The 20,976-nt window shown below is 51.8% G+C and overlaps 7 protein-coding genes across 7 annotated transcripts; 3 read left to right on the forward strand and 4 right to left on the reverse strand.

Moving 5' to 3' along the window:
* Positions 1–326: 326 nt before the first annotated feature.
* Positions 327–2,347, reverse strand: LAESUDRAFT_670568 (uncharacterized protein). Its single transcript, XM_040905438.1, has 8 exons — positions 2,021–2,347; positions 1,686–1,954; positions 1,463–1,636; positions 1,286–1,410; positions 1,058–1,229; positions 825–1,003; positions 692–767; positions 327–635 (listed from the first exon to the last, which is right to left on the reverse strand). The coding sequence occupies exons 1-8, from the start codon at positions 2,052–2,054 to the stop codon at positions 336–338; spliced, it is 1,329 nt and encodes a 442-aa protein (XP_040769861.1). The 5' UTR covers positions 2,055–2,347; the 3' UTR covers positions 327–335.
* Positions 2,348–2,654: 307 nt separating this feature from the next.
* LAESUDRAFT_641317 (uncharacterized protein) lies at positions 2,655–4,231 on the reverse strand (the record flags this gene model as incomplete). The annotated part of the gene is made up of 5 exons (XM_040903652.1): positions 2,655–2,789; positions 2,845–3,276; positions 3,334–3,487; positions 3,542–3,846; positions 3,896–4,231. The coding sequence occupies 5 exons, from the start codon at positions 4,229–4,231 to the stop codon at positions 2,655–2,657; spliced, it is 1,362 nt and encodes a 453-aa protein (XP_040769862.1).
* An 804-nt stretch (positions 4,232–5,035) lies between these two features.
* LAESUDRAFT_720181 (uncharacterized protein) lies at positions 5,036–5,776 on the forward strand (the record flags this gene model as incomplete). The annotated part of the gene is made up of 7 exons (XM_040907772.1): positions 5,036–5,079; positions 5,130–5,229; positions 5,291–5,386; positions 5,449–5,459; positions 5,521–5,535; positions 5,589–5,600; positions 5,653–5,776. Coding segments are annotated over 7 exons (350 nt in total), but the record flags the coding sequence as incomplete, so codon positions are not given.
* A 297-nt stretch (positions 5,777–6,073) lies between these two features.
* LAESUDRAFT_691432 (uncharacterized protein) lies at positions 6,074–9,926 on the reverse strand. Its single transcript, XM_040906089.1, has 6 exons — positions 9,326–9,926; positions 8,379–9,216; positions 7,979–8,314; positions 6,695–7,928; positions 6,523–6,637; positions 6,074–6,473 (listed from the first exon to the last, which is right to left on the reverse strand). The coding sequence occupies exons 1-6, from the start codon at positions 9,821–9,823 to the stop codon at positions 6,318–6,320; spliced, it is 3,177 nt and encodes a 1,058-aa protein (XP_040769864.1). The 5' UTR covers positions 9,824–9,926; the 3' UTR covers positions 6,074–6,317.
* Positions 9,927–10,089: 163 nt separating this feature from the next.
* LAESUDRAFT_691436 (DUF663-domain-containing protein) lies at positions 10,090–13,776 on the forward strand (the record flags this gene model as incomplete). Its single annotated transcript, XM_040906090.1, has 5 exons — positions 10,090–10,197; positions 10,254–10,613; positions 10,665–11,289; positions 11,344–13,161; positions 13,211–13,776. 5 exons carry the CDS (start codon positions 10,090–10,092, stop codon positions 13,774–13,776), a joined length of 3,477 nt encoding a protein of 1,158 aa, XP_040769865.1.
* Positions 13,777–13,893: 117 nt separating this feature from the next.
* LAESUDRAFT_640832 (2-oxoglutarate dehydrogenase E1 component) lies at positions 13,894–17,382 on the reverse strand (the record flags this gene model as incomplete). Its single annotated transcript, XM_040903624.1, has 10 exons — positions 13,894–13,947; positions 14,003–14,143; positions 14,198–14,248; positions 14,303–14,403; positions 14,456–14,615; positions 14,671–14,715; positions 14,774–14,789; positions 14,845–16,687; positions 16,736–16,985; positions 17,035–17,382. 10 exons carry the CDS (start codon positions 17,380–17,382, stop codon positions 13,894–13,896), a joined length of 3,009 nt encoding a protein of 1,002 aa, XP_040769866.1.
* Positions 17,383–17,639: 257 nt separating this feature from the next.
* On the forward strand, positions 17,640–19,280 carry LAESUDRAFT_734013 (CAIB/BAIF family enzyme; the record flags this gene model as incomplete). Its single annotated transcript, XM_040910471.1, has 9 exons — positions 17,640–17,775; positions 17,831–18,109; positions 18,160–18,238; positions 18,291–18,447; positions 18,497–18,646; positions 18,695–18,864; positions 18,918–19,002; positions 19,055–19,162; positions 19,215–19,280. The coding sequence occupies 9 exons, from the start codon at positions 17,640–17,642 to the stop codon at positions 19,278–19,280; spliced, it is 1,230 nt and encodes a 409-aa protein (XP_040769867.1).
* Between the last annotated feature and the right edge of the window lie 1,696 nt (positions 19,281–20,976).

Genomic DNA, 20,976 nt, shown 5'->3' on the forward strand with positions numbered 1-20,976 from the left:
CGCCCGCGCCCTCGTCGTCGCAGTCTGTGCTTGGCTGAATTCATCTTTGAATCTCGACGACCCGGCGTTTGCCGGTGCCCTACTCCACCACGTTCCAGAACAGGCTCTGTCTGCCTCACGCTGTGTCGGCCATCCATCTGCCGGAGGACACAGAGCACAGAGAGATGCGGAATTATTCAGAGAATACTTCATAACGATACACTGCAATGACGACATGATGTGCTACATTGTACAGACAATGCGCGGAATCGCCTATTACTGAGTGTCCTTCAAGCATGCATGCAACGCTTCGGTCGAAACGAAGCCATAATTCTCACTGTATATATATGCGTGTCTCATAGTCCATACGGAATGGGTGCGTCTAGTAACCGCGGGTCGCTCGTGATAAGAGGTATTGTGTAGTCGGATGCCGAGAACGTCTGCCCTGCGCCATCGCTCTCCCAAGAATCGGTTGTCAGACGAACGGGCACCACTTGCCGTAGTTCGTGAAACGGTGCCCGACTAGGATCTGGCGGAGTCATGGACAAGACAATGAAATCTCTGATGGTCAGCCCGCCCGCCTTGAATCCTCCAATGCGAATTTGATCGCTGACGCAGATTTCTCCAGAATACGATGTCCAATCGGGTCCATCACCCTGCAAATAATGGTTAGCCGACCTATAGGGAACAAGAAGGAGCAGATTTCGCTCACTGCGTGCCGGAAAGCCGCGTCCCCAATTTCTACGGTACGCCAGATGTCGGTCTTTGTGCCAAGGACTAACTGCCCTCTACCGAATGAATGGTTAGGATTTCAAATATACATGGCCAGCGTAGTGCACACGTACCTGGCGTCGACGTTCGTCTGCCTGAGCAGCTGCACGCGAGTATGCTGTCGGGCACCTGTCCGGGCCCCGGTCGGGCCAAACGGGAGAAAAGCTGCAAGGGAGGACGGTGTCGACGCAAAGATGAGGTGGAAAGGAATCGGCTCTGCCATGGAAAAAACGCGCGCCGTTGGGATGTAGAACTGCAAGCGACGTGAACGGAAGCCGTGCTCCTATTTATAACCGCTAACACGTACTCTGGCAGTGATGTCCTTCACACCTGCAACCTTGGCCGTCATCACCGTCTCGTAACGCCGCCAATCCGCGGCGCTCAGCATACCATGTGGTCCGGGCGAGCGCAGGATTGGCGGCGGCAGCGGTACGGCGGGGCGGGAGCGGGGATAATAGACGAACGGAGTAGAAACCGTGCTGCACGGCTGCGCGCTCGAGATATGCAGGAATTTACGCAAAGAGTCGATCCTCACCTGTTGCTGCTACGGAGCAGGCCCGACGATCTACCTTTCTGCGCGACAGCAGTTATGATATACTCTATCACGGCATGGAAGCCGGGCACGCCAGACAGCTGTGCCTCGTGTGTAGGCGGGAGAGGCTGCCTTGGACTTTCAGCTGGTGTGCGGATTGGGATAGGACATTGAACGAACGTATGTGTCTCTGCCGTCTGTGAAAGAGGGAGGAAGTGCCAAACTAAATGGCAGGGAAGGAGGGCACTGCCCGGGTTGGGCGTCTCTGCCCCATAGCGTCACGGTGGACGCACATAGCTTCGTTGCGGTCGTGCCACCCTCCGCAACCTCTTTGAGCCGCAAGCTGCCCTCAATCTGCAGTGCTTCAGTTATTCATGACTTGGAGTGACCTTGCGGCACTCACTCGGACCTCCACGCTCGTTGTTGTCTCCGGTTTGGAGAGGGTCACGGTGCCCTCCACAAAATCACCGCACCCATACGCAGGCAGATTGGCGCTACTGTCCTGGCGACTGAGCCACAGACTGAGCCCTCCTGAGCGCGAATGCTTGACAAAATCACCAGATGGCCGTCGACGGAGGCGGTTGAGCGCGATGCGCTGTTCCTGGGCGTGTGGCTCGGCGGAGTAGGGTGGGGTGCAGGCGAGGGAAGAGGACCTGTACCCGGGCAGGGGGCCTGTCGTCGACATGGGGGGCCGTTAGACGACGGTAGGGGCATTTGGAGGACGAGTCAGGGCTTTACTAAGTGAGTTGTGCCGCCCAAGTATGTGGTCCATATGGACTGCACTTCGGCATTGAGTCGGGAATTCCGGAAGACATGTGCATGCGCACAGTTTATCTCCGGATTCCGCCCTAGGTTCCCTTGCCAAGGGTCCCGATGTCTCTCCGCGTGGCCGCACAGCTTGCAGCGCCAGATGGGACGCACAGCCTCAGCCGTGTCCCCGACCGGCATGCCCACCATCGCCATGCTGCACAGGGCTTCGATTCGCGGATACTCTATCGACGCGGAACGATTTACGTGAAAAAGCGAGCCAGAAAAGCAGGCCATCAGCGACTCGACCGCCACGGCCACATGGATGGCGAGATGTAGGATCATGTGGAGGTCTTCGCACGATGGTTCATCCCGCCTTCGGTCACTTCGACTCCAGTCTCGGTGGCGCCCGTCCCAAATGCATGTCCCACCCGCACTATTTTGGCCGCAGGGCCGCAATCATATTTACTTGCTACTAGTGTACGTATAGATCTCAGTCGTATGCACTGTCCGGAACACTTTCCTTCGCCACGTCGCAAACCACGCACTTGTACCGCTTCATCAGCGCTCAGCCCTCACGGACGCAGGCGCACGCACGTTGCACGCTGACTCCACTTCGTCAGCGCTATGCCTCCGCGGCTGACGCTGCAGAAGAGCATGCGTGCGACTCGGTAGTAAGCCGTACAGGTATCGTCTCGCAAAACGCCTTGAATGGCGTCCGCGAACCATCTGGCGGTTTGATGCACACCACGATCCCATCCTGTCCTCGATTTGTCAGCCTCTATTCTGACGACACTAGAAGAACTATCGCTCACCGAAACCCTCACGCCTGTAGCCTCAAATCCGCCGTTTCTCACATTGGCTGAAAGCGTTACAGCCCCAGCCCAGGTAATGGACCTCGCGTTCCTGCTGGTCTTGTGTACGACTCCTTGGCCGATTACTTGTGAGGAGAATATATGGCTGCTCTGTGACATCTGAGGAACACCGGTGCAGAGCACGTCGACCGCCGTGGTTCGCTTCATGTGAACTTGGAGCGGGAGTCCGCTCTTGCCGATGCCAGTGCGCGATATCAGCTGCTGCGAGACGGAGTGGAGGGACGTGTGTGACGGCGAGGACAGGGGATGAAACGACGAGGGTGCTGGGCGATAGCAAGTAAATGGGGAAAGGACATCTTCGTCCGCGAATAATGTTACAAAGAACGGTATGGGCTCTTTAAGGCTACAGATCTGCGACATGGGTAAAAATACCTGGTATTCAGGCAAAGGTTAGGTAACGGCCGTTACTCATGGGAGGACATCACTGACATGTAGCTCGATTGCAGAGTGACCAAGACGTCGAGGTCCGAGAGTGTACGTGAACAATGTGCGAGGGTATTCCCGCGAGGCCGCCGGACTTAGGCGAAAGGGCCCTGCGCGAGGTGGCCGAGAATACTGCTGTATCGCGAACGGCACGCGGAGGCTAATCGACCGAGTCAGACCTGCCAAGCCTAGGCAGCTTACGAGCTCTCCTCACCAACTTCTCTTGCGCCACAGAGGCGCCTTGCGTTCCCCACGAACTATGTCCACTGTTATCTGATACGACACATGCATCGTGAATCCCGGGATGCCGGCAAGGTGGGTCTGATACGTTGGAGGCAGGGGACGCCGCTCGCCGGACGTTGCATCCAAATGTGCGCTAGGAAGGGTGTACTGGAATGAGCATCTGGTCCCCAGCGGAGCATCTCTCTGGCAATTCCACGAATACACCAGGTCGTGCAGCAGTTGCACGAGGACAGTTCCGGAGCCTGCGACTTCTCGTATTCTGATTTGTCCATGCACCTAGCCGGGGTAAGCAGATGCGCATTCGGCGAAGACATATAGGCTTTACCTGCACGTCGAGAGAAAGCACCTCGTCCGGTTGAAAGATGGTAATGACTCCATCTATCGTGCCTCCGCTACGGTAAACAGGGATGGGGGCGCCTGGCTCTTGGCCGCCAAGCTGGACGGCCACCTCACGAGAACGCTGAACGAAATATGCCAAAGAAGTTCCTGGCTGGGTTGCAATTCCTCGGGGATCATGACGCGCTTGAGCTAATGGAAGCGCTAAGCGTTGCTCAGAGATAAGGAGCGCCTCGTTGGACTTGCGGTCGGGCCACTGCTCCTCGTCTTCGTCGCTCGAGAGCGAGCTGGCGTAGTATTGCACGCTGGCGAAGGGATGGCGCATTGCGGTCGGTGCGGTCGTGGCGGTGAGAAGACGGATTGGAGGTCATGAGGAGCTGTCCGCGAAGATGATGCAAACAATCAAGTTGGTGATTCGGATGGACGATGGGAAACAGCGTATGGGGAGGCTTCTTTGGCCATACGGCTGTGTCCAGAACCTAGCGCGACATGCTCCGAGGATCAGTCTATTGCAAACCTGGGAGATTGATTGGACTTGTATTCAGAGTGGGTCATTAAAGAGGTCAGATGGGTTTACGAGCAAAATCGTCGCGGCAGGTATCAGTCAGTAGTGTGTGATGCGCGTCAAGTGGTTGATGCGTCCCCATGCCGGGAACTGATACCCTCGGGCAGCAGCAGATCAGGATCAATGGATGATTGCTTGGCTTTCCACGACCCGGCGGTATCGCTTTCCAGTCATCTACGTACAACAAGACCCATAAGTGTGCGGCGCTGATTCTCAACTAAACGGTGGAGATCTCACCTTTCACTGATGGTATGATGGACAGTTCGAAAGGCGGCCCCGAGGTCGCTATGCCAAAATATCGTGTGCAGGTAGCGGTCAACGAGAGTTGGATCTGTGCCGTCCAGAACATCGTATCAAGACTCGATGTCAGGCCTGTGCTCGCTGCTAATTCCAAGAGGACGAGCTGAGTACTACAAGAAAGAGCTCGGCGCTAACTTTATACTGTGGTCTAAACTGATCAGGCAAGTATGACGTCGTAGTAGTCAACTAGAACTAGGGTCCATTCGGCATATAAAGGAGCAGTGCTCTCAGTTCCTAACCCTCTTTACTATCTAGCTTTTCACATCATGACCTCGAACCCGTCGCAATCATCAGAGACGCAGGCAGATGTACGCATTCCAGCAGTGGTCGCATAAGGCCGTTCATGATGTCGTAATAGAACCAGACCACCGAGCAGCGCGTCGAGGAGAATCCGCAGCGACCGGCAGCGGCAGCTGCAGCGACTGAGAATGCCACTCGAGTGGAAAATGCAACGCAGAGTGTGTCACTGTTTTTTCTCAAGCTTCAGATTTTGCACCACTCACGTTCAAGTGCACTCAGCACCCGGTCCTCAGGCGGCGGGGACGCAAGCTGGCGAGCCTCCAATTGTTCACCTCCCACCAAAACGCAAGCCATCGTTTACTGAGGAGGTAATAGGCAAGTCAACGCCTTGACAGATCTTTCAATGAATCATCGCTCATCGTGCCGGGGCATGACAGGATATGCCAAGGTATATAATCCGTGCATGCTGCTTTCTATACCCTCATGACGCTATCTTCTGCTGCATTCAGGAGATCCGGGGAACGGTACGTGACTCCGCAGAATAAAAAGGACACTCCTGATCTCATTCTTTCCCCAGATATTGCGGGATGTATGTCACTCAACTCATTCTATTGGACGTGCCATTGACAGCTTTACTACAGGCGAAGACCAAGGAGGAAGGGGAGAAGATTCTGAGGGGTGAGGAGGTATACCCTCCCGCACGGAAAGAGTGAACGCGCGAAGTTGCCAGATCATGGAATCGCAACCTGGTTATGTGCACCTCCGCCTCCTCGATGGTTTGAGTGCAGCGGATTTCACGGCATGTAAATGTGGCAATACGAAGTGTAGCGCTATCACGATACCATGCGCCGCTAGTGGTACTCAATTCGTAGTATTCCTTTCCTGTAAACGCCCGCGGTGGCCTTGAAGGATACAATTTTTACGACTTACCGAACTCTATCCACTGTCAACGTCCATGCTGGGCCGGAGGGCCGCGCAGACGCGGCCATGCAAGCTTATGGCTTCAACGCATTGATGGACGCTGTTGTCCGAGTCGCTGCCGTCTGCCGTCTTGAAGTCATAGTCCACAACTGATCCAAGCTTGAGATTTGCACTGAGAGTACTCGTTCATTACTATACAATAGGTAAACAAGCCGCGAAGACGATGAAGACAAAGTTAAACAAGACAAGTAGACGGTCAACAGCACGCAGCGACCAGTCAATCGGGTGACTACGGTGACTGTCCACGTATACTCTAAAAACAACATGGACGGAATAGAAGAAGACCAATCAATAAGGCATCAAAAATAGATGTACAACGTGCAGGCTACGATGCGCTCGGGCATGTCTTCCTTCCGCGAGCCCGGCCCCACGATGAGATGTTGTCAGGTACAGGTCGGGCGTCTTGTTCCGTAGCGGCAGGCTGCTCAACGGGCTTATCTTTGAAAGTCAGGAGGCCGTACAGCGAAGCAATTTGATCGCCCTGGACGGAATCGTCAGATCATCAAGAAAGGCGACATCGACAAGCATACTTTTTGTTCCAGGATGTCGATCACTTCGCGCAGGTGCCCGGCCACGACATTGCGCTTCGCGACGTTGGAGACCGCATCCATCTCTTTGTACTGTTCAGCCAACTCTACGTAAATGCTGAGAAATTATGAGACCGATTAGGTGAAAAGGTGGGTTGAACTCGAGCATTCGCACCTCTTATAATGGGTGAAATCGTCTTCTAGCTCCCTAACCACCCGCGTCAGTACGGTCTGCGGCGGTATCTCATCGCGCTGATGACCACCGCTTCCGATGCCATCATCGGAGCCCTCCGCAAAGCCTTCGTCATCGCCGTCATCTTGTGCCTTCTTTCCAAGTTTACGATAATCCTCCTCCATCCAGAAGTCCGCATGATCCTCAGCCTTCTTGCCTGGCGCGCGATTCCGGCGACGGCGGTGGCACACTGTACATGTCTGCGCATTATGCTCGGGCGCGGAAAAGAAGAGGCGTTCGAGGTGCGCGCCGCGGATTTGTGGGAACGGCGCATCAACGGGAGGGTCTGCATGCCGCTCAGGCGCACGTCGAAGGGCTTCGTCGCGCCCGGCCCTCGTATGCATCTTCTTGAGCGCGATACCAGGCGTAGGTGCCATAGGACGCGAAGGAAGCTGCCCCGCATTTCTCGGCGGCGTGTTTGCGGGTCGGTCACCAGATGTCCGACGTGGGTTGAAAGCGACAGAGGACTTCCGCTCGTCTTCCATGCTCTGGTGGCTGGTGGCCGAGGAATGCGAGATCCGGGCGGAAAGCGCGGGTGAGACTGAGCGAGAGGAAATCCGCGAATGTGAGCTGCTTGAGGAGCGACTGCTTGCTAAAGACGCCGACCGGTCGGCACGGCGCCCATGGACGTCAGCGTAGACCCGTTCAGCATCATCGGTGTCAATAAGGGGACGAGTAGTGGGATCGTTCAGTGGTCTCGAAGATCCAACTGGTGCGATCTCAGCGCGCGTAGTGTGGTCCGGCACAGGAATAGTCGGGGTAGGTGCGCGATGTCCTCGAAACATTGAACCATCATCGCCATCATCCTGGCCATCATCAACTCCAAATATAGCTGAATCTTCCTGATCATGCCTCTGCTGTTGCACAGAAGGCTCGTCATTCTGAGTTTCCATGGTCAGCTCCTCAGAAGGCTCAAGAATAGTTGCCTCCTGCGGATCCCGTTCGTTCCGCCTTTCCTTGAGGCCCTCCTCTACCACACCCCTCAAGACCTCTACCTCTCCAGCCAAACGTTCCACTTCTGTCCGCAGGTTGTCCATGTCCTTTCCTTTCTCTGCCAATGCACGAGCATCAACGTCGCGCAGCATGCGGAGCTCATTGAGAAGCTGCTGGTGATCGGAGAGCTCGGAGGTGAGACGGGACAGGTGGTTGCGTAGAGTTCCGATCAGCGCCTCCAAAGCTGGGACTCCAAGTCAACCGGAGTACGAGCTTGGTGGTAGCGAGACTCACCTTTCTTCTCTTCCACTGCTTGCTTGTACCTGGTCTCCGTCGTGAAAGGTTCCTCACAGCGGATTTCAGGGTCTACGTTGTGACCCAACCCGTTAACGGTTGTTTGCCTGCATGGGACACCAAGCTTGTGCCTCTCCCTCTTAGCAGCAGCAGCAGCAGCATCACGTGAAGCTTGCACTTCTTGCTCGAGTAGTCTCGTCCGCTCTCGAGCTACCTCTTTCTTGCAGGTTTCCAGCTCGAGCTCCAACTCATTCATTCGCCGTCGAGAAATGCTATTTTCAGATTCAAGGAATGCAAGCTTGGACTGCACGGCATTGAGAGTGGCGATGAAGCGAGCTAATGGAAGAAAATGATATATTGTCATCAAACACACGTTTAAAGCGACAATAAATGGGCTTGCCGGCATGCTGCCCGTCGTCCATGGCATTATAATCGTAGTAGTCCATACCCGCCTTTGCAGGGGATTCGACAGCGCTGGTCAGACCGGTCACATCCGGCAGGTAGATACGGCCTTTGGATACGTTCGTAGTCTTAACGTTGGAGGCATGGACTGAGCGTGACGGAGCTTGATTCACGAGGTTTTTGAAGGGGCCCCGTTCCTTCGCCTGTGTTGCCACTCGTGCATCGCGTCGCGTGGTCGGTACTACCGGAGCCCTAGCGGCACTACGTTTCGCGCAAGCCTCAGCTTGTTGCCTCTTTTCCGTCTGGATCTCCTGTACGAGCTTGCGTGCCATGTCCACAAAGTGAGAGCTGCTCGGAGGCGGCGGCGTTGGCGGTTGTACCGTCACCTCTGGGTCGGGCTGCGCATACGAAAGAGACGTTTGGTACAACCCGACGGGTGAGCGCAGGCCAGTGGTAGGTTTGTTGGGTCGAGGGGCAGATCGTTCGTTATTGAACAAGGAAGGGTATGTTGTCTGCGGTGGGCTCCTCGATCGCTTTGATTGCAAATTTGCGCGCTGATTATTGACAGAAGGGCGGGATGAGCCATTCGTAGGCGCACTACGGGGTCGCTTGGGAGAAAATGTAATGGCATTGAGTGCATCAGAGAGTTTGGGTCTGGACGCCGGGGAATGATGCCTAGCAGAGCCACTGTCTGATTCTGACGTGGATGATGTAAAGGAAGAGATCGGCGAGCGCACTGCTTCATGGCGTATCGGAGGATGGCTCGATAAGAAAACCTTGTCCAGACCGGCCGGGTCATCCACGACCAGAGGATCGAAAGCGATAGCATCAGGGCCCTGCAATATTAACGTTCGGAATCAGACACGTAGCCACCAAAGATTTGCGGAAGCTCGACAGTAATACGAGCAAGAGTGAGAAGGTATCTCAGACGGAATATGCACGCACAAGCTGCTTATCCTTCACAGGGTCCATCCCAAGGGCACTGAAGTGAGCTTCAAAGCCAGCCATGATGCCTTGCAAAGGGCGGTCTGGGTCGTACTCGGCACCACTAAGGCTAACATCCCTCCTGGATCCTCGACCTGCAAGCCCGGCACTCAGAGTGAGTGCACTTGCGTGATGGGCGGCTGTGGACATTGTTTCACCACCGTAGGGGTTTACGGTGTCACCCGGGTCAAAAGATTGATACGACCAACCGCCGAGTTGGCTGTGTTCGCCGGCTTCGAGGTGATCGCCAGAGCGTTGCTCGAACGACGCAAAGACGGTGAAAGGTGAGGGTGCGGGGTGGTTTCTGGGGTATTCAACGTCGGAGAAGTCGTCTTCCGGAGCAGAAGAGAGATGCAAAGACAGATCGGTGTGCTGTAGATTGCGTTCTAATAATATTCGGTTCCGCTCGAGCTCGTCGCCACGGATGCTGAACTCGAGGTTGGCTGAGCCCCTCGACATGTTCGGCGCGGAGGTATCGCAAAATTAGAAAGAAGTGATGTCGCAGGCGAAATAAGCGAACGGAAGCCAATCAAGAGTTGCTCGATGGAGGCGCAGCTAGAAGCGGCGACAGCATGGAGTCGAAAACGGGCGCTATCCTGTTCAACCACAAACCACACGCGCTATCACGTGGCCGTGTCGATTTTTTGTGGCCCAATCTCATTCGGTCGTGTCTTCCTACTCCCCGCCTCTGCCTCTCGTTCCGCTGCGTCCTGTTTATCTACGACATGGAGGAACAGAAACACAAGGCTCATCACCCATCACAGTCAGGTTCGAAGGCGGAGAAAAAGAGTAAAGCTAAAGACAAGGAGAAGCAGCATGGGTTTAATGAGAAGGTTCGTTTACTTCTTAGTGATAGCATCCTCCGTCTTATGCAACTTTCATACCATAGGCATTTGCACCAAAATCTGGTCGCCGTGCTGATCGCCAGGCTCGACGCAAGGTTGAACGTGACCAAACTCGTCTTCATGTCCCCACTGTGAACCGCACACCTGATGACCATCCTCCTCCCGTCATTGTTGCAATCGTCGGTCCTCCTGGTGTTGGGAAGACTACGCTGCTCAGGTCGCTTGTCCGTCGTCACACCAAACAGACTCTCAGTCACATACAAGGGCCTGTCACCGTCGTCAGCGGAAAGAAGAAAAGGATCACGTTCATCGAATGTAATAACGACCTTAATTCCATGATAGACATCGGAAAGATAGCCGATCTTGTCCTTCTAATGATTGATGGCTCATATGGGTTTGAGATGGTGCGCTGTATGTTTGTATGGGTGTATTTTCTCGGCTGACACAATCATCAGGAAACCTTCGAGTTCCTTAATATCCTGCAATCCCATGGGTTCCCTAAAGTCATCGGCGTTTTAACCCATCTTGATCTGATCAAAAAGGCTGCGACGCTACGTACGACCAAGAAGACATTGAAGAAGCGCTTCTGGACGGAAATCTACCAAGGCGCCAAGCTGTTCTACCTTTCTGGTGTCATAAACGGACGCTATCCAGACACAGAAATTCTGAATCTTTCGCGCTTCATCAGCGTCATGAAGTTTCGTCCTCTGGTTTTTAGAAATTCTCATCCATATCTCCTGGCTGATCGTCTGGAGGACCTTACATCTCGTGAGGAAATCCGTCAGTCGAACGGCAAGTGTGATCGCACCATCACCGTATACGGATACCTGCATGGTACGAACCTGCGCCTCGGTATGAAAGTGCATATACCCGGCGCTGGTGACCTCTCCATGAAGAGTATTTCGGTGCTCAGTGACCCATGCCCACTCCCCGATGCTGATTCGGAGAGGAGACGGAAGTTGAGCGAGAAGAAGCAGCTGCTCATCCACGCACCTATGAGTGATATTGGAGGTATCCTGTATGACAAGGACGCGGTCTACATCAATGTCCCAGGAAACTTTACGCGCGGCGATGCTGATGGTGAGTTTATTAAAGCCATGCAATCGTTCAAGTAACCTATGATACATTCTCCAGCGCCTCAGGGGGAGGGAGAGAAAATGGTAATGGATCTGCAGGACGTGAAAGCGACTCTCGAGGATGCCGTCACTAGAAGCCAAATCAAATTGTTCGGGTCATCGTCGAAGCCTATAGTCGTTGCGGCAGGCCCCAGTAGAACATCCCATGATTCGGATGATGGCCAGAGCTCGGGACAGTACAGCGACAGTGAGACGGAAGATGAAGAGAACGGCGAAGCGGAGCTCGGAATCGGTGCGAAAGAAGACCTAGACGAAGCTGATTCCAGCGGCGAGCGGAATGGTGCATCGTCGCAGGCATCTGATGACGCACGCGCAGCTCGGTTTTCTGGCGATCGTGGTCGTTCTACGCGTCGGAGGGTTCATCGTTCGATGAATGAACTTCCTGCACACGAGGGTCCTGCTAGGGCCATTGAATACGCGGAAAGTGACCGTGACGAAGACATGGAATCTATTCTGGACCGCGTCAGTCCGGTGATGTTCGATGACGATGCCGGTCTCGATCTCAAGAGTGATGACGAAGACATGTCCGACGACGAAGAAGCACCTAGGTGGAAGTCAGATCTAAGAGAGAAGGCCATCACGTCTTTCATGCAGCATTCGAGGAGAGGCAAACGAAAGGATCTGACGAAGATGATCTACATGACCTCCCTGTCTCCCGCGGAGATCATCAACAACGCCTCGTCGACGAAGCAAGGAGACGACCATCCCGACCAACAGCTGGATACGGAGGATTTCTTTAACGTGATCGACAAGGCGTCTCCGGATGTGGAAGATGTTGATATGACTAAAGGAGCTGTACACGCGGAAGACCTCGAAAAGTGGGAGGAAGAGGAACTGCTCGAGTCCATCCGTCATCTTTTCATCACTGGAACAACTGCGGGTGACGATGCTTCTGCGGACAATGAAGCTGTCAACGATGAGCACGTGGACGAAAAGCTAGGGGACGACGACCAGCAAGTTGATTCTATTGCAGATCACGAGAAGCACCGCGCAGCGGCCTTGGTGGCGAAAAAGAAAGCTCTCAAGCGAAAGTTTGACGAGCAGTACGATGACCCAGAAAGTTCGAAAATGGACTTTTATGACGAGCAGAAGGAGCGCATGGCAAAGCAGCTGGAGATTAACCGTGCAGAGTTCGACGACCTTGATGCTGAGACGCGGGCTCTTACGGAGGGATACCGGCCGGGATCGTACGTGCGCATTGAACTGGAGAATGTGCCGTGTGAGATGGTCGAGAGTTTCGATCCGTCCTATCCCATTGTCGTAGGCGGTTTGCTGACCTCCGAGGAACGCCTCGGCTACGTCCAAGTACGCATCAAGAGGCATCGTTGGTACTCAAAAACGCTCAAGACTAATGATCCTCTGATCTTCTCTCTTGGTTGGCGACGCTTCCAGACCATCCCCATTTACTCATTGGACGACCACTCGATACGGATGCGTATGCTGAAGTACACTCCTGATCACATGCATTGCTTTGCAACTTTTTACGGGCCCGTTTCTCTGCCGAATACTGGCTTCTGCGCCTTCAACTCCTTATCGAAAGATGTCGCCGGCTTCCGAGTATCTGCTACTGGTGTCGTGCTGGATATCGACAGGTCCGTCAAGATCGTCAAGAAGTTAAAGCTGACGGGAGTGCCGTATAAGATCTTTAAGAACACGGCCTTCATCAAAGACATGTTCACCAGTGCTCTGGAGGTGGCTAAATTTGAAGGCGCTAACATTCGCACTGCATCGGGCATTCGCGGACAAGTAAAGAAAGCACTCACAAAGCCGGAAGGGTCTTTCAGGGCGACGTTTGAGGACAAGGTGCTCATAAGTGGTACGTTTGAACGGCAGGCGCTCCGTCCTAGTATTGACCTATTGCGCAGATATTGTTTTCCTCCGAGCATGGTTCTCGATTCAACCGCGGAGATTTTACAACCCCGTCACGTCTCTCCTTCTCTCCGACAAGGCCAAGTGGGCTGGAATGCGCCTGACTGGCCAAGTGCGCCGAGAAAAAGGCTTGAAGACGCCGCTCAACGTGAATTCCACCTATAAGCCGGTCGAACGACCAGCTCGTCGCTTCAACACTCTGAAGGTTCCGAGGAAACTGCAGGCCGCCCTCCCATATGCTTCCAAACCAAAGCTCGTCAAGCAACAACATCGACAACCGTACCTGCAAAAGCGTTCAGTTATCCTGGAGGCTGAGGAGAAGAAAGCCATCGCATTGCTGCAGCAGATGCGGGCTCTGCGCAAAGATCAGGTTATTCGACGTAAAGAGAAGCAGGATCAGCATCGGGCCGCCTATCGTAAGAAAATAGAGAAAGATGAGGCAAAGAAGAGCGAGAAGGAACGGGAGAAGCGGAAAGCGTATATGAGAGTAGCAGGCATTAAGAACAAGCGAGAAATCGTTCAAGAAGAAGGTGGCGGGCCTCAGAAACGCAGGAGAACATAGTCATGTGTTATGATTACAATCCTTATTCTATGCATAGTTCTGCTTGGACCGATTTTCCCCAGGGTCAAAACGACTACAGCTTCGTTATTGTAAAATATACATGGAAACGCCCGATATCTACTGTCCGAAGGCAGTAGCGAGGAAGCTTTCGATCTGCTTCTTGTGCAACGCCTGGAATTGATTCGAGGTCGGTACGTATCACTGGCAAGCATGCGATGCGACATACCTTGCTACCAGTGGCAACTGAACTCGTAGGATCGCGGCCGGCATACAGAGGGTACTTGCCCTTATGGTGCTGCGTCTCGTTGGCCGCGGTCAAGATTCGCGGGCCAACATACGTCCATGCACCGTTGTTCAAAGGCTCCTCCTACAAGAAATCATGAGCAATTTTGCAAAGGAGAATTGTTCAAAAACCTCTTACCTGACACCACAAGATATCGGCGTTAGGATACTTGTCCAAGTGGGGCGTGAGCTAATGTGCGGAGGATCAACAGTGTCCTACAATAGATAAGTTGCACAGACGCACAAGATCGTAAGGGAAGGGAGATATCTGCTCCAAGCGGCTGATAGCGACGTCATTGAAGCCCTTGTCCTCACGCTCTTGGAGAAGCGTATGATAGACTTGACCTGCGCAGATACTCTTTAGCTGTACGCAACGTCTAACCAGCACAGAACGCACCACTGCAAAGAATGTGCCGCCTAATATTCTCCGGAGCAACGAGGTCCTCAGGATGGGAGTCAGGGATGTATCGCTGGAATTGCGTCTCTCCAACCATTTCCGACAAGTCAGACCGAGCCTTGGGGTGGCGCAACAATGATTTCGAGAAGAACACAATAAGCTAACAAACGATGAGCATGAGAAGGACGTGGCGACAAATTGTACGCGTAACCTACCGGCTTGCGGAAGTCACGATGAATTTGACGACGGAGGACGTGGAACTATCGGAGTACAGTGAGTTTAGCCACCTTAGAGCAAATTTCATTTGAATTGGCATACGTAGTTCGCCGGCGTTCTGCAGTGCGGTGATCAATCTCATGAATAACCACGCATAACATAATGGCACTTACGTCGGGTAGACGATCTGCATATTGCAATCCTGGTGCTGGCGCTCAATCTTATCCGGTGTTGGGAAGTAGCCTGGATGATCGTCGCATAATTGGAGGAATCGCTCTAACCGTCCGCTTGAATGCTCGGGACCCTGACCGTCGAAGCCGTGAGGTAGACTCATAACTACACCGGTACGCTGCAACCATTTCCGTTCGCCCGACGCGATGAACTGATCGATGATACATTGCGCATTGTTCGCGAAATCACCAAATTGCGCCTCCCAGATGGTCAATGCGTCCGGCGAAACGAGCGAGTAGCCGAGCTCGAAGCCGAGCGCGCCAAACTCGGACAACGACGAGTTACATACAATGAAACGTGCCTGATTCGAACCGAGATTGTTGAGCGGAACGTACTGCTGCTCATTCTCCTGGTCGTGAATAACGGCATGACGCTGCGAGAATGTTCCACGCTCAACATCTTGGCCGGAGACGCGGACGTGAATCTTCTCGAGAGCTAGCGAACCAAACGCGAGAGCTTCTGCGGTCGCCCAGTCGATGTTGCGGCCTTCCTCGACAGTCTTGCCACGGTTGGTCAGGATACGGGCGAGGTTGCGGTGCGGGTGGAAGCCCTCGGGATAACTGGAGATGACCTTGCCGATGCGCTTGAGCACCTCTTCCGTTGCACCGGTGTTGGACGTCGGGAGCGTCTGCTCAGCAAGCTGCTTCGGCGAAGGAAAGCCCGGCCACGCCGCTGAAAGCCACTCCTTGCTGGTAGGAACGTAATCCTTCGCAGCGTTCGCGGCCTTTTCGAGCATGCCCCATACCCACTTTTTATGCTCTTCGATGTCCTTCTCCGTGAACGTGCCCCGATCGATTAGGTATTTCGAATACTGCGTGAGCGGAGTCGGCTGCTTCTCAATGGCCTTGTACATGCGCGGCTGCGTGAAGCTCGGCTGGTCGGTCTCATTGTGACCGTGGCGGCGATAGCAGACGATGTCGACGACGACGTCGCGCTTCCACTTCGCACGCCAGTCAGCGGCGAGCTGGCAGACAAAGTTGACCGCCTCGACATTGTCGCCATTTACGTGAAAGATGGGCGCGTCAATGGCCTTGGCGATGTCGGACGGATACGGCGTCGAGCGAGCGAACCGTGGATCCGTGGTAAAGCCAATCTGGTTGTTAACGATGAGGTGGACCGTTCCGCCAGTGCCGTAATTAGGGAGGTTGTGGAAGCCCATCGTCTCGTAAACAACACCCTGACCCGCGAAGGCAGCATCACCATGAAGAAGGACACCCATAGCCGTCTCATGTGTCGCTTCGTCGTTCTCGAAGTGTTGCAGTGCCCTCGTCTTGCCAAGGACAACCGGGTCCTCGGCCTCCAAGTGCGAAGGGTTGGCGACCAAGGATAAAGCGACCTTCTTACCAGAAGGTGTCGGTCGCACGTAGTTCGCACCAAGGTGATATTTGACATCACCTGCCGGGAAGTCATCGTCGTCCGATGTCCCAGAAAATTCATTTAGGATGGCCTCGACCGGTTTCCGGATGACGTTGGCAAGGACGTTGAGACGTCCGCGATGAGGCATGCCGATTGTGACGTGTTTGACGCCATGCTCGACCGACCGGTCAATTAGCGCCTTCATACCTGGAATAAGAGCCTCGCAACCTTCCAAGCCGAAACGCTTCTCGTTGGGATATTTGCTCGCCATGAACTTCTCAAATGATTCTGACCAGATAAGACGATCGAGCACCATACGCTTCTCTTCAACAGTGTAGTTCCAAGGTTTTGGGATCTCGATGCGCTCCCGAATCCAGTCGCATTGCTCCTTGTCCGGAATGTGGATGTATTGCCACCCAATATGGCCACCTGCGGCTAGTCAGACATGCGTCGCTATAGCAAAGTATCGATGCTCACAATAAATGCGTTTGCACACATTGATGATTTCACCTAACGTCATCGTCTTGCGGTCCTCCGTCGCAAAATGAGGCAGAATGCCCGGTCCAAGCGCAATCTGCTTGTCCAGGTCGCGCTCCGTGAAAGCGTACTGGCTGAGCTCGAGCTCGGGAGGGTAAGCGTGGTTGAGATCGGCATGGAGAATGCCCAAGGGATCCAAGTCTGCAATGTGGTGGCCGCGTACTTGATACGCACGAACGAGCAATTGCACCTGCACGAAGGATTGGTGCACGCGCAACTCATGTGACGAATAGACATACCTTGAGATGATCGTCCAACTCGGCACCTCCGCTGGCATAGAGGGCAGGTGCACCGCCTACAGGAGTAGGCACGAGGCTGGGTGGCGGTTGGAAGGCCTTGGAGCTAGGCAGGCCCTTATCCATGCCCGAGAAGTAGACGTCCCAGGAGACGTGTACGGATTTTGGGTCCTGTTTCCAGTGATGGTACATCTCTTCGACGTAGTACGCATTGGTGCCGTTGGCAAAGGGATCGTTGGGCGATGGCGTAGTTGCTGTCGCGAACGAGCGGGCGAGGGTAAGGCTCACAGCTGTAAGATTTGCGCCCTGCGCCGCGAGAGGTAGCCGCCTTAGCACATGCCTGGAAAGCATCGTGGAAGACGTGGATGATGGTGGCGAAGAAGGAGCGCAGACGGCGAGTGCTTATGGCTTAAGGTCGTGTCGGGCGTCGGCTCCGATTCTCACACTTCCCCGCACCTGCGACTACGCGTCCGACACGCGTTTCCGCCCTTGCTACCAGTATGTCCGTCGTTCTCCGCCGGACACTGCTCGCTCGCCGCGCTACGCGGCCTCTGTCGTTGTGTTGGTCGCTCCGTCCATACTCTGTTTCAACACATGATGGCCCCGAAATGCCTCCACCCCTTCGCGGCACTAAGATCCTCGATCTCACACGCGTCCTTGCTGGGCCCACCGCGACGATGCTCCTGGCAGACCTTGGTGCGGATGTGATAAAGGTGGAAGAGGTCACTCGTGGAGACGACACTAGTACGCGCCCACTCTGTTTCTGCGAACGCATCTGTCTCATAGGTGCATTCTTCAGGATCTTGGTCACCGCCGTCCGCTCCGCTTTCGCCATCTGCCCCCGCGGAGACGTCCCACCTCCCGCCGGAATCCGCTTACTTTCTCGCTGTCAATAGGAACAAACGGTCTCTCACCGTCAACTTCAAGCATCCCGAAGGACTGGCCATCCTGCACAAATTGATCCGCCGCGCCGACGTGCTCGTTGAGAACTACATCTCCGGAAAGCTAGCAACCATGGGCTTAGGCTGGGAAGACTGTCATAAGCTGAATCCCCGGCTTATATATGCGAGTATCACAGGTGGGTCTTCATCCAGTCTGGACCGCCTATGTTGGCCGACGTAGGGTTAGGATACGGTCAGACTGGGCCATATTCTCAGGCAGCAGGATACGATGTCATCATCGAAGGCGAAGCTGGCCTTATGCACATGTAGGTTGCGTATGAAAGCAGCGAAGTTTCCGTTCCTCTAATTATCATGTAGCACTGGTGAGCCCGACGGAAACCCTTGCAAGGTCGGCGTGGCGGTCACAGATATCGCTACTGGGTTATACGCCCATGGTGCTATCATGGCTGCTCTATTGTCCAGGCAGCAAACTGGCAAGGGCGTGTGGATTGATTGCAATCTTTTTGAGTCACAGGTGAGCATACTCGGGAGATATTTCATGTTGGAACTAAGATGACTTGAAGTTAGCTGGACTTGCGAACATCGCATCAAACTACTTGATAGCTGGCCAGGAAGCAGGGCGGCATGGCACATCACATCCTTCAATTGTTCCGTACCAAGTCTTTCCGTGCAAGGATGGTTTCATCATGATTGGTGCTGGGAATGACAGACAGGTGAGCAGACCTGAAGCTTTACTCAAGCTGCTTCTAATTGAGTTGTAGTTCAGGATCCTAGCTGAAAAGATTCTTGAACAACCTGAGCTTGCTTCCAGTGCAAAATTTGTTGACAACCGATTAAGAGTTGCCAACAGGCAGGAGCTAGTTGAGATTATCACAAAGAAGCTGATGCAGCAAAGTAGGCATTATTGGCTGCAAAAATTCTCTGGCCTGGGGTATGTGTGAATTCTGTGCTAACTTCTTTCATTGGCTTATTATTCTTTTACAGAATACCATTTGGTCCAATCAACAATATTGAGCAAACTTTTCAGCATCCTCAAGCAGTTGCACGCAAAGTAATAGTGGAAGTAGAGGTACACATATTTCTTTGCACAACTTCAGAGGCGGTAACTGATGTATAAGCAGCATTCAAGGGCAGGAAGGGTCAAGCTTGTAGCACCAGCTGTGCATTACAATGGTAAGAGAATGCCAATAGAAAGACCACCACCTTGGCTATCACAACACACATTTGAGGTAAGCCTTTGATAAAAATGTCATAACTATTCCTAATGTATTAAATGAGCAGATTCTACAAGATGTGGGTTATAGTGAACTTGAGATGCAGGATCTAAGGAGAAGGCACATTGTATAATCTGTTGGTAACAGTTGTAAATTACTTTGAATGCTCTTACACAGACTTCAAGGTACTACCATTTTCTCTCTTGCTAAACAGGCAAAGAAATTAAAGCATTCTTTATACCATGATTCAACTGCTGCATCCTTACCAATGAATAGTCTTTCAAATACAGTATTTGAGTGAGATAGGTTTGAATTTTTGATTCATATATAATATACATCAGGATAAGAAATTCCTTTTTTCTGCTGAAAGAGTTTCTATGTCACCCAACATCAACTGTATATTTTAAAAAAGTTTACTCAGATGAAAGAAAAGTGATTGCATTCATGAAAAGGCTTAAAATTATCTTAACATCTTAGATATTGAGTGAGTTATTTTTTTACATAATTTGATCTCTATGTTATAGATAGCATAGCAAAGAAAGGCCTTTTTGATTATAGAAAAGACATTGAGAATGTTAGCAATATATAATATTTTATCAAATTATCAGCTGCAATAAAAAGCCTTCTGAATACATATTTTGCACATCATTAATGGGCTTTATAGTGCTTTGACATTAATAGCTGACATAACATGTGAGAATATCTCTCAATTTTTATTGCTCTCTTAGCATAACGATGATATGAAGTGTCAACTACACATGAAGTGATTAGCGAAATAAGGTGAAACAGGATAAAAATATTGAGAAAAACATTGCAATCTTTCCACTTTACTGTTAATTTGTGATGAAGGTATTCAAAATACTTGAAACATTTTTCACCAAAGATGATGAACAGATCATATTTTATAACCTTTCAGACAAACTTATAATAAAAAGTTTTAAACCTCTTCTTCATTCTTTCCTTGCTAGAGATGATGAATATATCATTAGTACTATGGTTGAAATGTTAGTACCACACTAGTATCAACTAGTACCAGCTAGCACTATAATTTGGAGGTTAGTACCAAGGTTCAAATGTTAGGAGAGAGTTTAGTATCATGCTATTGGTAAGTCTGAAGGTTAGTATCAATGCTCAAATATTAGTATTATGCCTAGTACTGATGTCTGAAGATTAGTATGAAGGTTTAAATGTTAGCACTATGCTAATATCAAGCTACTAATATGTTCTGGAGGTTAGTACTAAGATCTAAATGTTAGTATTATGCTAGCACTAAGCTATAAGGCCTGAAGTTCATTGGTAAGATTTGAATGTTGGTACTAAGCTGCTTGTGTGTTTGCGCTGAGGTGTGAAAATTATTACTCATTTACCACTTGGCATAGTGCTTGAATTATAACCTTAATACTAATCTCCAGATCATAGTATCAGTATGATGTTAACATTTGAATCTGAGTATTAACCCTTCATACTTGATTAAAATGGCAATGATGTATGATCACAATATGCTCATTATGTTTGACAAAAAAGAATTTAAAAACTTATTAGTACTTCATTTATTTTCTTTTATCTTTTTTATAAAAATGTTAATAATATTTTGAAGCCTTTTATATTGACAGTAAAGATGCTGAAAAGATTGAAAACATTTTTAAATGTCTTTACCATCTTTCACCTCAAATTATTGATTGCTTCACCAGTGATGAACAGTGACTCAGCACTGGTGAAGCAATCAATAATCTGAGGTGAAGAATGATAAAGACATTGAAGCACGTTTCAAATCTTTTCAGCATCTTTTACTGTCAATGTGTGATAAAAAGATTCAAAATATTATTAAC

The sequence above is a fragment of the Laetiporus sulphureus genome, assembly GCF_001632365.1.
Source record: "Laetiporus sulphureus 93-53 unplaced genomic scaffold LAESUscaffold_2, whole genome shotgun sequence".
NCBI lineage: Eukaryota > Fungi > Basidiomycota > Agaricomycetes > Polyporales > Laetiporaceae > Laetiporus > Laetiporus sulphureus.